Source organism: Artemia sp. Qi Xiang Cuo, chromosome 6 (assembly GCF_049724085.1).
Source record: "Artemia sp. Qi Xiang Cuo chromosome 6, ASM4972408v1, whole genome shotgun sequence".
Taxonomy (NCBI): Eukaryota; Metazoa; Arthropoda; class Branchiopoda; order Anostraca; family Artemiidae; genus Artemia; species Artemia sp. Qi Xiang Cuo.
In genome coordinates, this window is record NC_142799.1 from 52,595,180 (window position 1) to 52,613,255 (window position 18,076).

Below are 18,076 nucleotides of genomic sequence, written 5' to 3' on the forward strand. Positions count from 1 at the left end.
TTCAACTTTCTTCACATTTTTATATATCGAAGATATCTAATTTTTAGATCTAGACAACAATACACTTCAAATTTCATGAAATTCAATTTAAATTAAAACATGCTTCAATTAATCAAATTAAATACACTAATAATTAATTAAAGCCACTAGTCTTGGCATTGATGTTTTTTCTACACGAAATAGCCGAAGTCTATTTTAAATTAACTAAACTTAGTCATCTGGGAACTGGTTCTGCTGCGAGAAAAGTTGACGATTATGACGATTGAACATGACGTCATGACGATTGAATATGGCATGACGTCATAACAAAAGTTTTGATTGATCCCCCTTGCTGCAAGTTTTATATTATTCCTACTTACAAGTCTTTACACTCTTTTTCCTACCTGTCCTTCTTCCACACTCTTTTTCCTACTTGCTGTGAAAATAGCTCCAAATCACACTCTTTTTCCTTTGATTGCTGTGAAAATAGCTCCAAATCTGGCTTTTCTTTTAGTTCAAACGCCATGATTCCAATAGGAGGGGTTACAACAGACTGAATAAGGTCATCAGTTAATAAAGTTGGAACATGCTGTTGAGGGTCATAATGCGAAAAATCATGGATACATGCAAGCCGATCTGGAACGGCAATGTCACGAACAGCTGTAACAGTTTAAAATATTTATATTTTACGCCATGGTAAATAGTAAAAAAATTTATACTGAGGCATTTTCGATTAAATAATAATTGAAATTTCAAAACTAACAGCATAGAAATCACATAAAAAAGTTATCAAAGCAGCTTGAGGGGGGGGGGGGACTAGCAATATTAATACCAGTAGCAATTATTAAACTTGGTCTAAACTTAGAAAGAGCGTTGAATGGGGAATTGAATGGCATTAATTTTTTCTGCTATCTGATTTTAATTCTACTGTAAAATTTCACCTGTAATAAAATTTTAAGCAATTTCATGACAATCCTGAAGCTGTAATTCATACATATGGACAAGAAACTTAATCATTGGACTAATTAGCCTCAAATCTATCCATTTACATAACCAGAATTATGATACTTTCTTGCGGAAGGATTTAAACTTTCTTAAATATAAGAAAATTATCCTTTTTTCAACAATTTTCAACTTATTTTCAGTTTAAAAGAAACATGTAGACCAAATCTTATAAACATAACTCAGCAAATAAACGGAGCTGAATCTCAGCTAGGGGATAAATCAGCTAGGAGCTAAATCAACATTTTAGAATATCAAAAATGTTGTCTGCCATTGACAAAAAAAATTACCTTTGTGTGCAGCTCATTTTTGAAAGGCCCATGCCCCCAAGCCAGTCTCTTATAATTTTAGGGTCCTCTTAGCATTGAAAATCTCAAGAAAGCTGATAAGGGAAAAAAATTCGGCAAATGTATCGCCAACTATTACCTCCCCCTACAAAAAAAGTGTGTTCATTTCTCGACGATTCTTGACATTTTGAATTCAACCGAACAATATTTTGGAATATTTTTTGTAGGGGGAAGTGGGATCTGGGCCACTAGCAAACATATTGAGATTTTTCTCAATTTTTGCTATTCCTCATGATGTAGATTGCATACAGTGTTACAGTCAAAGGGGACAACTTTTATACGCTGTTTTTGGAAGTCAATGCTCTTTGAATCAACCACTGAAGATACAGTATGTTTAAGTTTTTTTTTAATGAGGGGGGAGGACATAAGGAGACATAGAAATTGTGTTTGAGGAAATAGAGTAATTTTTGTTTTTATGGTTGTCACAAGAGACTAAATAATGCAATTTATATAAGTCTGTCTTCTAACACAATCTTTTACTAGTATCCTGACTGTTTTACAGTGCTTATACATCGTCAGTCCACCCTCTGCCATCAAAGGTAATGGATGATTTCTGTTCTTTTTTTTATTGGTGTAATCCTTTTATAAGCCTTCGACACACTTAAGAAGAAACAATTAGCAACGGAAATTAGCTAAGAATTTGGGGCTTGAGTGTTTTTTTTCACGGAGCAATCTACTTCGTATTCAGATTTGCTCCTTACTTTCAGTGAAAAAAAAAAAAATTTTTTTTATTTAACTTCTGTCCGTTTTTCAAATAATGCCATGAAATTCGGCTCCTCCTCCCAGGAAAATTCTCTCCCATCCCCTAGAAAATTCCTCTACGGAAAGTTCCTCCAACATAAAATACTGCCTTCTTGAAAAATCTCTACCTGACAATTTCATCATCGGTAAAAAATTAACCCCCCCCCCCCCAGAAAACTTCTTGCTGACTATTGTACCTGAAAAATTCTCTTTGCCACTTTTATTTTAAAAATAACTCAATTTTTATAAAGACCCCTTTATTACGATCATAAACTGGATTTAAAGACACAATATTGAAGCAACATAAATCTAGCTTGCAGTCCATAGAACTGTCAAAGACAGAACGGTGTCAAAGAACGGTCAGAAAAAGTCAAAATTTTAACATGACCCGGTTAAATTAGGTTATAAATCCTAGGAATGGACTAAAAAGTCAGTTTTTTTGTGAAAAGAAAACCATATTTTTCAGTGATAACCATACAGTGAAAACCATACTTTTTCAGTGATTTTCGTGCTAGTTTTAGCTACCATGATCAGGCAGATTGAAGCCTCCGCTGAGATTATTCGGCTAAAATCACTTAGCAAATTAAATTCAACCGTTTTGGCGCCATCTATACTAGCGGTTTTAAGTTCGCTGGACTTATTGCAATCTGAAGCAGAGTATTCCCACACTGCGCGTAAAAGGAGACATAAAAAACAGCGTGGACGTAGAGCAGGCGTTAAGGCCAGAAGGCGAAAACTCCTTGATTGTCTACCAATATCTGTTATTATGACTGAGAGACACTCGCGCACACAACAACCGATGCCCTTCAGCCTACCAGAGCATTGTCTCGATTCGACACACGGAGCTCCCACCTTTACTCCTTCCGGCAGCTTCTAGTTCACCTATCAACTATACCTATTGCCCACCACCAGTACTAAGACCTCAACCACATTTTCTGAAGAGAGTAATGCCCAATTTGTTACTCTGTAACACCCGATCCCTCTCTAACAAAATGGATGAACTTGAAACTGTCCTGCGTCACAATAACATAGCTATTGCTGCAATTACCGAATGCTGGAATGTGACTGAACAAAATTGCTCAGGCGCTGGCTTAGCCCCAATATATTTAAAAAGAGAAGAAACATTCATCAACAGCCAACGGGGTGGCATTGCTATTTTATGCCGGAACGATAGTACCTATAGGGTCTTGGTCAAACTATAATATTCAGACCAAGAGTCTCTATTGATTTACACAAAGCCCAAGTCACTACCTCGCCATTTCTCTTGCATTATTTTAGTGGTAGTTTACTACCCCGAGAGCGCCAGAAATCGTAAAGAACTGGTTTTGCACCTCCAGAAAGGAGTAGACTATTGCCTCACCAAATTCAGTTGTCCGGCCATCGTTGTGTGTGGCGATTTTAACCAAACTAACAATCAGTACTTGGCTCACAGCCTCGGACTTAAGCAAGTTGTAAAATCTCCGACCCATATAGCCTGTGAAAAACATTGGACCTGATCCTGACTAATTCCGACGAGTTTTACACCGTCGGTGTATACCCAGTCTGTTTGAGTGCACTAGGAAAATCTGATCACTTTACTGTTCTTTGATAAGCAAAAGCTCCGACAAAAAGACCGACACGAACACAGTTTGTCGTGCTTCCCACCACTGAGTCAAATATTTTGTTCTTTCAGACGCTGGATCAGCAAACATATTTTCCCAGAAATCATAAATGAGCAGAATCTTGACGAGAAGATCAGCTTTTCAACTCCGTCTTGTACGAAAAATAAAAGGAACACTTTCCAACAAAAACAGTCTATCGATCTTATACTAACCGACCGTGGATCACACCTAAGATTAAACCCCTTATCAAACAGCGGGGGCAGTCGCATGATGCTCGACTGCACAACAAAGTCGTTGCTCTACGTTACCCAGCCAGAAGAGCTTACGCATCTGAGCTGGATCCTACACTATTCAGTAACTGCAAAAAATGCCATGATTCAGTGAAAAGGTTAATTGGCAAAGGACATAATCTTCACCTAATAGTCACGGAAGAAGACGATATTCAATTGCCAGTAGCTCAAGTAAATGTTTTTTTGTTGGTATTTGCAGCACTTAACCAAGTTTCCTTAATATGTTTCCTTATAGTTTCCCTAATATGTTTAATTATTGTTTCCTTAATATGTGACTGTTATATTTACTTCTGTTTTTTGAAGTAATTCTTCTCCACGAGTTTCTATATTTTCTTTAATCTCAGCAAGGCCCACATTCACGTGCTTGCTGGAAGGTTTGCTTTTAGATAGGATTTGTTCCTGCTTCTTCTTCTTTGCATCCTTTTTCTTCTTTTCTTTTTGAGCTCCGGAAGACTGAAAGAAAAATTTCTTTGAATTAGCAGCAACTAAACAGCTTTTTTGAAAGAGCAACCTGTATTGGGTGGATCCATCGCCCATTACAAAAAGGTGATTAACATGTTTGGTTCTTTTATCCTTGGGTCTACATTTTTTTTTTTTTTTTTTTTTTTTTTTTTTTTTTTTTTTTTTAGTGAGGCCTAAATAACAGATCCTGGGCCAAGTCATAGAGTGTACACAGGTCATTTGATGGCTCATATAATGCTGCTAATTAGGAATGTCAGTGAGTTGTAAAACAAAAAACTAATAACCATCCCAAAAAAGATACAAAAAAGTACTTGCAAAGGGGCGGCTACTTACATTTTTTTTAAAACAAATAATAAATCAAATTACCAAAAAAAAATTAAATTAAATAAAAATAAATAGATTATATGACCAAAATAAAACTACAATCAATCTCTCATCAACCATTCTATCATGATAATAATAATAATGACTAAATAAAACTTGCCCTTGCAGTTAAGAGGGCAAAGTAGACCCTGAATTTCAACTTGGGATAGGGGTCGAGGGCTAAAAACGTCTTGTCCTTCAAGCACATGAAAGATGCATTTCAGGGCGGAAAGTACTTATCCAACAAATTGCAGCTTCTCTAAAGTTTCGTCCAAACGAAATGGTGAAGCGCTACAGACAAATTAGTAGATATAAGGGCCGTAAAGTCGTAAATCTACAGCAAGTCGCGAACTTATTATTTCAAAAATTTTACAAATACAAAAAAAAAAAAAAAAAATAAGAGATAGAAAAATAATCAACATGAAAATAGGATGAGATATTGTGGAATTCCACACACACGTTTAAAATTTGGATTTTGCATTTGACCCATTATCACATGGATGGACAATACATAAAGTACTATTTTAGGGGGAAATCTTACGGCATATGCGGTCTTTTAGCTGATATAGATCCATTAAGTGTAGGCTACGTCAGTTACAGGTGGCATGTATATTATGGGTCTTAAAAATTTCCCTTGGCTCGTAAGCCTGCATTTAATTTTTGTGTTTGAATAAATCATACATGATCCACCCCCCCCTTTTTTTTTAGTTTGTAGTAATTTTATATTAGCAGCTCATAATGATTTGGCCAACAAACCGAAGCTAGCCAACTTTTATATAATAACAGACTAAATTCTAAAAAGTACAAAATAGCTATTAATGCAATGTTTAATTATCTCAATGGGAAAGTCCTCATGTACCAAATCTAATACAATTCAAATGGGATGATACCAGATTCTGTCGAGTTGGTGCTGACTTGGAATAAACAAACCGACTGTAAACTAGTTAGACTAGCATCAAAAGGCCATAGTAAACGTCAGCAACTACATTTCTAAGCCTGTTCAGCCTTTTAAAGAAGAAAAAAGAGAGGTAGAATTAGACGGAACAGGGCATAGAAATAATCATCTATACTGAAAATTTTACCTTAACGTAAAATGCGACTACATATAAGTAATGGAACTTTTTGTATTGACACATATAAACAAAGAAGACAAAAAAATGAAAAAAAGAAGAAGAAAAAACAGCAAATCGTTACCCAGTCATGTTTTTGGTGAAGTAGCCTAGCTAACTGAAAGAAAAGTTACATTGTTCATCCGGTTGCCAAGAAACTTTGAGAAGTTAATGTAGTAACTAGTAAATTTGAGAAGTTAAAGTTATAAATGTAAGGTAAAGGACCATTAAGTTCAAGGTGGGATTAACCCTATTATGAAAAACATGAAGTTTAAAAAATTTGATTCCCCAATGAAGGAGAACTGTCGGGGGGGGGGGGGGGATTTTCGTTTGAAAACATTGATGTCTGTGTTTACGAATCAGTGCATTATTTTTTTCAATTTATGGACTCAATTCCCCATCGAAGGAGATTCTTGGGGGGTAGGGGGTTTCCACAGGGGGGGGGGAGTAACTTTACATCAAGGGAGAGTTGTTCATGGGGGAATTTTGTAAAGACTTTTAATTTTAAAAATACAATCATTATTAATACGCAGGGAGGAATTTTCTGTAGAGGTTGGAGTTTCCCGATTAGAGGACATTTCCTCAGATTTCTGTATTTTTAGATCATAGAAACTCGTGACGGGTAAACTAGTATCCAATAAAAGTCTTTACAGTAGTTTCTTCAAAAGTTTAAATATTCAAGTAGATAGGAAGTTAACTCCTTGTTGGATAGTGTATTCTAAACATTATGACAGTTATAAATTAGATATACTAAATTAGAAACATCAAACTTTTCTTTTAATTATTACTTGCCTTCGACTATAAACCTGATTGATCTAAAATCTAACCTCCGATCTCTCAAGACCATCATCCGAGGATGGTCTAAAGGAAAGTTACTTAAAATGAAAGTTTTAAATGAAAAAAGGAAAGTTTTCTTTATGGTTTATTCGTGATGCTGCAGTGGCAATTTAAATATTTTACATTAGCATTTTAAATATATACAAGTTAAGGTGGGAGTGAAGCCCCCCACCCTCCTCCTTAGTAAGGATGAAGACATAGAAAAAGCATCAGAGAAGGAGAATGAGCGATACTCCAATGTAAATCCTTGTAAAAATAAAACTTCTGGTAGTATTTGCTAATTTCTAATTCATTTGTTTCGTCTTTCTACTATTTTGAACACTCATCATTTTATTTAAATACATACACTTGTTTTGTTTAAATTTTTCAAAACTTTTTTACCAATACCAGGGGTAGGTTTATTATCTCCTTTGTACACTTAACATAATACCTAAATTATTTAATGTTAACTAGGATTATTCTACATATTATAGAGTAAGAATTGTTTCCTTAATATGTGACTGTTATATTTACTTCTGTTTTTTGAAGTAATTCTTCTCCACGAGTTTCTATATTTTCTTTAATCTCAGCAAGGCCCACATTCACGTGCTTGCTGGAAGGTTTGCTTTTAGATAGGATTTGTTCCTGCTTCTTCTTCTTTGCATCCTTTTTCTTCTTTTCTTTTTGAGCTCCGGAAGACTGAAAGAAAAATTTCTTTGAATTAGCAGCAACTAATCAGCTTTTTTGAAAGAGCAACCTGTATTGGGTGGATCCATCGCCCATTACAAAAAGGTGATTAACATGTTTGGTTCTTTTATCCTTGGGTCTACATTATTTTTTTTTTTTTTTTTTTTAGTGGTGGCTACTTACATTTTTTTTAAAACAAATAATAAATCAAATTACCAAAAAACAATTAAATTAAATAAAAAAACTAAAAATTACATAACCAAAACAAAAACTACAACCAATCTCTCATCAACCATTCTACCATAATAATAATAATAGGAACAATAATAATAATAATAATGACTAAATAAAACTTTCCCTCACAGTTAAGAGGGCAAAGTAGATTTCTTCTCCTAGATCTTCTTCTCCTGCTATTTCAGCTTAGCATGAAACAAGACAAAGAGAAGTGACAGAATAGATCAAAAATACATAATTTGGGCTATATATTTGCACATTAGGAGGGGAGTGGGGGTAAAGTATTGGAAAGTGTGAAGTTAGAAAACAATTCTTACTGCATAATATGCACAATAAGTGTACCTGACACATTAGGCATACCAACCCGCTATACTTTACCCCCCCCCTAATGTGCAAATATATATCCAAAATTTGTTTTTTCTTAACATGTCTCTTTATGATGGGGACTGGTCTTAAATTTATACCCCTCTCTATACAATGCATACTATTCAATCCAGTGACAAAAACATACTCTGGGAAGGTATTACTAAGCTTCCATGTTTACCATCTTCTGATTTCTAGGTCTTTGAAATTTGCTGAATTGAAAATATTTTACTTTAATATTCAGTTATCAGTTTCTTTTTCTGTTTTAGTTCTGAAAAATGTAATTTCTGTTATTTGATTTGAATTTTAAGCCATATCAATTGTTTTTTTTTTTCTAAACTTTAGAAATGTATTTGCAGATCTTTGAAACCTCATAAATTAAGATTGCTCAAAGTTGTGAAGCTCTAGAACAGTTTTCTTGTTTTTATCTAAGTAGAAGATATGTTTTGCAAGGACATCCACCACATGGCTAATATGGGAGTAAAGTTCATTTGTGATGCAAATGGATGTTATATTTAGTTTGAGGATTCAATTCTAGGTATATATTTACACATTAGGGGGGTGGGGGTATATATTCTGTGAATATATGGGCTCTAAGAAATTCATAGATTTTGAAGAAAAACAAGGAAAGAGGTGAAGACAAAGGCTCTCCCCCTGCAAAATGTGTTAACTAGGATTATTCTACATATTATAGGGTAATTATTGTTTCCTTAATATGTGACTGTTATATTTACTTCTGTTTTTTGAAGTAATTCTTCTCCACGAGTTTCTATATTTTCTTTAATCTCAGCAAGGCCCACATTCACGTGCTTGCTGGAAGGTTTGCTTTTAGATTGGATTTGTTCCTGCTTCTTCTTCTTTGCATCCTTTTTCTTCTTTTCTTTTTGAGCTCCGGAACACTGAAAGAAAAATTTCTTTGAATTAGCAGCAACTAAACAGCTTTTTTGAAAGAGCAACCTGTATTGGGTGGATCCATCGCCCATTAAAAAAAGGTGATTAACATGTTTGGTTCTTTTATCCTTGGGTCTACATTGAGAAGTTAAAGTTATAAATGTAAGGTAAAGGACCATTAAGTTCAAACTGGGATTAACCCTATTATGAAAAACATGAAGTTTAAAAAATTTGATTCCCCAATGAAGGAGAACTGTCGGGGGGGGGGGGGATTATCGTTTGAAAACATTGATGTCTGTGTTTACGAATCAGTGCATTATTTTTTTCAATTTATGGACTCAATTCCCCATTGAAGGGGATTCTTGGGGGGTAGGGGGTTTCCGCAGGGGGGGGAAGTAACTTTACATCAAGGGAGAGTTAGGTTTATTATCTAGGTTAGGTATACCAGGGGTAGGTTTATTATCTCCTTTGTACACTTAACATAATACCTAAATTATTTAATAAAATTTTAGAACAGAAACAAAAAAAAGGTGAAAAAATTCTTCTTTTGATTGTAATTTTTAAGTTATGAAATTAAAGTCCAAAGGATACCCAAAAATGAAAATCCGATATCTTTCATATTTAAATTTTCTATTCTTTGGATTCTTCATTCTGGTTTTGAAAATTAAAGCTCAAAGTCTGTTTGACTTTTGACCATAAAATCATAGGCAGCGCTACTGCACTGCTTATGACTGTTGTAGTTGACTAATTTCTTCCTTCAAAAATCCTCAATTCTTTTCGGATTGCTATCAGTATGATTTTGACTTTTTTCAACATGTGACTTTTTGGAAATACAATTTTATGGTTGACACCAAACTGGCACTACAGTCAGCATTTTACTGGAAAAAATCTTTTCCTTAGGAGTAACTGCATTACACTGATCACGCAACACCGATGATAATTCAAATTTCTCCTGCAATCCCATGTAGAAAATAGCTTTCATGTGCAAGCTCTTCTGTCTCATCCATAACCCTTCTCCAATAAACATTATGCTATTATCTTAAAGTTTATCTTAACAGCTTTTTTACAGCTACAATTTTGCCTTTAAAGCAGCAAAAGTACTTATATGATCTATGCCCTACTGCTCTAGTTATTCATTAATTGACGCATTGCAGAACTGGTTTTTTTGTTAGTTTATTTCAGCTTAGCATGAGACAAGACAAAGAGAAGTGACAGAATAGATCAAAAATATATAATTTGGGCTATATATTTGCACATTAGGAGAGGGGAGGGGGTAAAGTATTGGACAGTGTGAAGTTAGAAAACAATTCTTACTGCATAATATGCACAATAAGTGTACCTGACACATTAGGCATACCAACCCGCTATACTTTACCCCCCCCCCCTAATGTGCAAATATATATCCAAAATTTGTTTTTTCTTAACATGTCTCTTTATGATGGGGACTGGTCTTAAATTTATACCCCTCTCTATACAATGCATACTATTCAATCCAGTGACAAAAACATACTCTGGGAAGGTATTACTAAGCTTCCATGTTTACCATCTTCTGATTTCTAGGTCTTTGAAATTTGCTGAATTAAAAATATTTTACTTTAATATTCAGTTATCAGTTTCTTTTTCTGTTTTAGTTCTGAAAAATGTAATTTCTGTTATTTGATTTGAATTTTAAGCCATATCAATGGTTTTTTTTTTTATAAACTTTAGAAATGTATTTGCAGATCTTTGAAACCTCATAAATTAAGATTGCTCAAAGTTGTGAAGCTCTAGAACAGTTTTCTTGTTTTTATCTAAGTAGAAGATATGTTTTGCAAGGACATCCACCACATGGCTAATATGGGAGTAAAGTTCATTTGTGATGCAAATGGATGTTATATTTAGATTAAGGATGCAATTCTAGGTATATATTTACTCATTCGGGGGGTGGGGGTATATATTCTGTGAATATATAGGCTCTAGGAAATTCATAAATTTTGAAAAAAAACAAGGAAAGAGGTGAAGACAGGCTCTCCCCCTGCAAAATGTGTTAACTAGGATTATTCTACATATTATAGAGTAAGAATTGTTTTCTTAATAGGCCTATGTTCCCTTTTGTCCAGCTGGACTCCTAGGCTTAAAATACTGGTTGGCCAGTTGGCTAATTTAAAGATTTGTATATACATACACTGTCAAGTTAGCCATCTGATGGTACCCTGTTTTGCAAGGCTTTACTTAAAAAAAGCAAAATTTTTTAAGGTCATCAGAGGTCACTGCCCTCTAGGAGAAGCAGTGGAGGTAGGTACTTTACATTACCTTCCCGGGCCATACTTTAGTCTGTAGATCCATTCCTGAAAGTTTCATTTTCCTGACCTAACCCCTTTCCAAGATAATAAAAAGTAACTAAACTAGAATTTTACCAAACATTTACCTAGAAGGAACTATTTTACTGGTAAAAATTTAAATTAACAGATTATTCAGATAGGCTAGCTAAGAAACAAACTTACCTCTATAGTCAGAATTGCATCCTGAATCTAAATTTCACATTCCTTTGTGTTGGAAATGAGCTTTACCCCCAACCATATTTATGCAAATTCACAGTAGCCTATAAATTTGCATATTAATGGATGGAGGGGGGGTTGTAAAGTTCAAACTTGCCCCTAGGCTATAGTCAGAATAAAATAAGGCAGATTTTTGTTTTTAAGAACTAGAGATCTATTGAAAATGACATTGGTTTTGCCATGAAGTCATTTTCAAGGAGTTTCAGGCTCTTTTAAAGATTCCTGCAAATTGGTTTTCAAAATGACATTTTACTAAAGAAAAAAAGGTACTTGTCAATTATACAATAACCTACTGAGAATTTGTGATGGGAACAAACTATACAAGCAACATTTCAAACAGACAACTGCTTTGAATCAGGGGGTTTTCACACTGGAAACAATATTTAAACTTTGGTTTTTAGGGGTTTAGAGGCAAAAAAAGGTACCTAGGATAGGTTATATACATAGTATATGTTATGATAATTTTCAAGGAGTTTCAGGCTCTTTTAAAGATTCCTGCAAATTGGTTTTCAAACTATTACATTTTATCATCATATTTTGCTTTATTTCATAAGTATTCACCAAACTTCACTCCTTAATAGTTTATTGCACAATTAACAAGTACCAAAAATAATAATTACCATTCCTGAATCTGCTATAAACAGCAATTTATTCTCACTAGCCAGTTTTTTGTATTTCAATGGTAAGACAAATTAGCTAGCCCACAGAAATATATTGAAGGATATGCAATTTTCTTACCTTTAAAAATAGGAAAGTAATGAAGGTAAAGGACCTTCCCAGGGGCATAGCTAAGCTACTTTTTGCTATCTGGGAAAGGGATTAGTTTATAAAAATGAAACTTTCAAGGATGGATCTGCCAACCAAATTATGGCCTGGGAAGGTATTTTGAAATACCTACCTCTCTTGGTATAAATTTAGGACCAGTCCCCATCATAAGGAGACATGTTAAAAAAAAATTCTTACTTCTTAATATGCAAAATCATCCTAGTAAACATGTTTTCCTGGGGGGAGAACCTTTATCCTTACTATTTTCCTTGTTTTTCAATCACATTTTTCCATATTTTGTCTTGTCTCCAAGTCTTGAAAATTATTTATAAAACCAACACCCAAGAGCCATCTAGCTAATCTAACCAAACCTAAATTCATTAATATTTATTTCAATGAATTTCATTAATAACATGCCAATTCAATCAGTTGGAAGATAAATCATAGATAGTCAAGAAATAGCCAATGAAAGGGCAAAACATCTCAAAATGGTCATAAACAGAAAAGACAAAAACCAAACAGCTGAAAGAAAAACCCTCTGGAAAAACAGCTAAAGACACATCTGATACTACTGCACCCTACAATTAACCTTTTACCAAAAATGAGATAGAAATAACAATTAAAAACCTACCATTAACAGCCCCAGGCAATGACCAAATATATCTGCAATATATCAAGAAACTTCCTGAGAAATGGAAAAGAATACTTCTCCATATAATTAACAAGTGTTGGGAATCAGGGGAATTCCCTAAAATATGAAAAAAGGGAGTAGCAATCATGTTACCTAAACCCCATAAAGATCCAACAAAATTAGAAAATCAGAGGTATATAGCTTTATTATCAGTAATGGGGAAGCTCTACAAAAGATTAATAAAAAACAGAATGAACTGGATTGTGGAAACCAAACCATTTCTACCTCTGTTCCAGTGGGGTTTTTGCAAAGGCTTAAGTACTGCAAATAATTTTGCACTGCTCCAATGTGATACCTTATATTCCTTACAGAACTACAAAATTATGATAGTAGTCTTCATGGATGTGAAATCAGCATTTTATGTAGCATCAGACAGACACATTTTGGATGGATTAATTAGCTTGGGAATAAAGGGTCCCCTAATCGCAGTTTGTTATGACCATCTGTGTGAAAGAGCAGCTCAAGTAAAAGCAGGAAATTGCCTATCTCATATACATATAAAATCAAAAAGAGGAGTCCCACAAGGCTCAGCACTTGGACCTATTTCTATAATATAAGTCAATATAACAGCCCACTAAATTATGATGAAATAAAGGCCTCAATATTTGCTTTTGGCTAACAGGGCATGAAGGAACAGAAATAATAACCAAACTACAGCAAATAATCAATCAGCTAACTTTTTGGGCTGAAAATCTAGATTTAGAATTCTTAACCACAAAAAAAAAAAAAAATGATGGTTATTACAAACAAATGAATAACTAATAATCTAAAATGGAAGTTTAAAAATCAAGCAATAGAAAGAGTTTCTCAACATCTTTATCTTGGATGTCTGATAGATCAAAAGATATCTCTCTAACCAATGGTGGAGCAAATAAAACAGTCATGTATAAGACACCTCAACATCATGAAAATACTTTCAAAGCTAACTTGGGGAGCAAATACAGGATTTATGCTTGAGTTCTATAGCAAATACATTAGAGCAAAGATTGATTATGCCTGAATTTTTTACAACATTGCCTCAAAAAGTATATTAAATAAACTGGAAGTCATCCAAAACAGTACATTAAGGATAGCCCTTTCAAGCTTATTGCCTTTCTTGGCATGTAAAAGTTGAATAGTGTTTGTTTTCTTTTTTAATAAATGTATATCTCATATCTCTCATAGCCTTTGGGGCAAGAAGTACAACACCTGTCTCCTTCTTATTAATTGAAAGTACAATAGTTGATCTGAAAACCTGATGAGAGCAACACTTGTTGAAGTACTTCAGAAAGACATGGCTAGCCCAATCATCCCACCCATGCAAAGCTCTAATTATTAAAAGAGGACTTGCCTATACATTTAACAAAAACAGAAGTGGAATAAAGAATGGATGATAGAAACAGTGGAAAGTATCTGGAAAACAAAGGATATCAGTTTTAATTTCAGTGAGATGTTGCATTTGGAAAACCTACCACTAGGCATAGACAAATAAAAACATAAAATACCTGACAAACAAATTTAAAAAAGAAGATACATTTAACAACATCAAATTCAACCATTTAATGAAGACAGCATATCAAGAACAGTTAAAGGTGTATACAGATGGGTTGACATACAACAAAGGTGTGGGAGCAGCTGTTGACATACCAGCAATGTTCAAACTAGATCCCTCACAATCCATATTTGAAGCTGAGGTTGTTACTATTAGCAAAGCAGCTAATTACCTAATGTCAATTTCTTCAGATAATGCTAAGATCTTAATCTGTTCAGAATCAAGAGTGCAATTGAAGCAATACAATCAATGAAACAAACCTCAAGAGAGATAGTAAATACTCTTTGGGTAATGCAGGAATTGACAACTTCCAAAAAATATATTAGTAACCATTATGTGGTTACCTGGTCACAAAAATATAACAGGAAACAAAGAAGCTGATACTGCCACTAAAAAATCAATAGAATCAGCAGCACCAACAACAGAAACAACACAAAAAACAATTGGCACAATTGAAAATATAACAAGAAAAATTGAAATAGACAGGCTAAATGAATAGAGAGACAAAAATGGAACATGGTGGGCAAATAGAAAAACAATTATTCAATTTGAAAGAGAACTATATGAAAAACTTAATAAAGAAGAAAGTAGTATTATGTTTAGACTGAGATCTATCCATGCTGGCACTGAGGCATATAAAGCCAAGTTCTTAGGTAAAATTGAAAATTGTGTAAAGTGTGGTGATGTTGAAACTACATATCTTATATTAATTGGATGCCATAGAACAGAAACAAAAGAAATAACAGAATTCCTAAAGAGAACTAATAAACCACTCAGTGCAACTGTGTTACTAGGTGAGATAGAAGATGGCAAGCTGGCAGTTGAGGCAATTAAGCTAACAACAAGATTCTTGAAGAAGATACAAAGAGCAGCAACCATCTAAATAAATCAATAAACACAAAGGAAGACATCCTAAGGTCATCAGACACAAGAGGATGAATAATCAGCCATCATTATATGTTTATTTTTCATAATTTTGCTGAAAAAAATTGTACAACAGTGAAAATAGTGAGGATAAAGGTGCTCTCCCAGGGAAACATGTTAACTAGGATTTGCATGTAAGAAGTAAGAATTTTTTTCTTAACATGTCTCCTTATGATGCGGACTGGTCCTATTATACCCCTCTCTATACAATGCATACTATTTAATCCAGGGCCAAAAACATACTCTGGGAAGGTATTACCAAGCTTCTATGTTTACCCTCTTCGGATTTCTAAGTCTTTGAATTTTGCTTAGTTGAAAATATTTTACCTTAATTTTCAGGTATCAGTTTCTTTTTCTCTGTTTTAGTCCTGAAAAATGCGATTCCTATTAATTGACTTGGATTTTAAGCCATATCAATGGGTTTTTTCTAAACTTTAGAAATGTATTTGCAGATCTTTGAAACCTTAGAAATTAGGATTGCTTAAAGTTGTGAAGCTCTAGAACAGTTTTCTTGTTTTTATCTAAGTAGAAGATATGTTTTGCAAGGGTTCACTTTCAAAAAACCAAAAATTCTAAAGGTCATTAAAGGTCACTGCCCTATAGAAGGAGAAGCAGTGGAGGTAGGTACTTTACATCACCTTCCCAGGCCATACTTTAGTCTGTAGATCTATCCCTGAAAGTTTCATTTTCCTGACCTAACCCCTTTCTAAGATAATGAAAAGTAACTAAACTAGAATTTTATCAAACATTTACTTATTAGGAACTATTAAAGGTAAAAATTTAGAATTGTGACTCTAAGGTAAAGGTAAAAATAAGGGAACATGTTAAGAAAACAATTCTTATTTTAAAATATGTATAATGATCCTAGTTAACATATTATCCAGTGGGAGAACCTTTATTATCAAGTATTTTCTTCTTTTTCCAAAAAAAATTACAATTTTTGCCATGGTGTCAACATAATGCATAAATCTTTTGCAATTGCTGCTATAAATTGTTCTTATAGATGGCATTCATCCCACCTGTTGTTAGTTAATGACATAGCACATGTTTAAAGAAAATCCAGTGGCATATTGAAATTATATAAGTTGTGAATTGTGTTTGAAATCACTTCTTTTCAACTCTGTTTATGCAAATAGTTGTTTAATTTTTATTTTTGCCACAATTGTTTTTCTGTCATTAAAAAAAAATCATTATACACATCAAAATTATATAACAAAATTGCATTCTGATTCTATTTTATATTGTATTTTTACCACTGCTCATTAAAAAAATGGAATTAACAATGACCAGGATGAGTACTATCTATAAGAACAATTTCAAAAGATTTACACATTACATTCACAGCATAGCAAAAATTGAATTTTTTTCTTTTAAATTAGACCAAGAAGGAAAAAAGAGGAAAGACTTGATCATAAAGGTTCTCCTGTTGGATAATATGTTAACTAGGACCAATATAAATATTTAAAAGTAAGAATTGTTTTCTTAATGTGTCTCCTGACCAGGAGTCACAATTCTAAATTCATACCCTATTTAATTGGTAAAAAATTTAAATTAACAGATTATTCAGATAGCAAAGAAACAAAATTACCTCTAGGCTTTAGTCAGAATTGCATCCTGAATCTAAATTTCACATTTCTTTGTGTTGGAAATGAACTTTATCTCCAACCAAATTTATGCAAATTCACAGTGACCTTTAAATTTACATATCAGTGGATGGGGGGGGGGGGGTGTAAAGTTCTAACTTACCTCTAGGCCTAGAGTCAGAAGTAAATCCTGAATCCAAATTTAAAATTGATTTGCATTGGAAATGAACTTAACCCTTACCTGTATATATACCAATTCAGGTAGCCTATATATTTGTACATAAGGGGGTGGGGGTAAAGCTCATAGGCTACACACAAATGAATACTAGCCTAAATCTGGATTCAAGATAAAATTCTGACTATAGAGGTAAGTTTGTTTCTTATGTATCTGAATAATCTGTTAACATATATTTTTACCATTTTATTTGCTATTATCAGTTAATTACAAATCAAATAGGCTAAACTTAGGCTAGCCTATGTTAATAAGCTTATGGGAATCAATTACACTTATAGCCAATGCCTGTCTGATTTTTACTTTGTAATAAACATAGCCTATGCCTAATAATTTAGTTGATATATAACTTATTGATTTCTTGAGTCAAACCATGCTCACCTTGTTGTTTGACATCGAATTTTTCACCTTGTCTGATTTCTTCTTCTTATCTATGACACGATAATTGGTGGGGGTTCTGATACCCTTGGAAACCAATAAAGGAACATGATAAGAGCAAGAGTTACTACGGCACAGGGCAATAAAAAATCAGTGATATATTCCATACTTCACCTTTCATTCCAAAATTTTGACTTTGGAATTCTTTTCTTCCTAAAGCAGCGTTAATTTTTGTGAGCACCAGCAAAGGCCCCAAAAACTGGTACAAAAGAACAAATGATTGCGGTGAAAGAAAACCAGAGCTACGTTTTTATTTAACTTCAATTATGTTTCCCCTCTGCAGTAACAGCTGTGATCAGTTTTTCCTCGCTGGCTTTTTGTAAATCCTGTCACTAAGTAGAATCAGCCCACAATCGGTCAAAGATGATTAGAGTTTCGCTTATGGAATTTAAAAGTTTTGATGAAGGTCTTTTTACGGTTTTTTATTTCAGATTGCTATTCCCAAAACTTAAGAATTTATAACGATTTATGACTGTTTATTTGAAAATAA

General features: G+C 33.6%; 1 protein-coding gene across 2 annotated transcripts in view; it reads right to left on the reverse strand.

Annotated features, from left to right (window-relative positions):
- Positions 1–17,740, reverse strand: part of LOC148951365 (uncharacterized) — a 32,370-nt gene extending 14,630 nt beyond the window's left edge. Inside the window, exons 1-5 of one of the 2 annotated variants that reach the window (XM_089090265.1) lie at positions 17,530–17,737; positions 8,729–8,893; positions 7,245–7,409; positions 4,249–4,413; positions 413–639 (exon numbers count right to left, since the gene is read on the reverse strand). In XM_089090265.1, the coding sequence (XP_088946391.1) occupies positions 550–639; positions 4,249–4,413; positions 7,245–7,409; positions 8,729–8,893; positions 17,530–17,544 (600 nt within the window). In that variant the 5' untranslated portion in view covers positions 17,545–17,737 and the 3' untranslated portion in view covers positions 413–549. Of the gene's footprint in view, positions 1–412; positions 640–4,248; positions 4,414–7,244; positions 7,410–8,728; positions 8,894–17,529 lie in introns of those variants that run through there. The other variant, XM_089090266.1, reaches the window with a different exon arrangement.
- Positions 17,741–18,076: the final 336 nt, after the last annotated feature.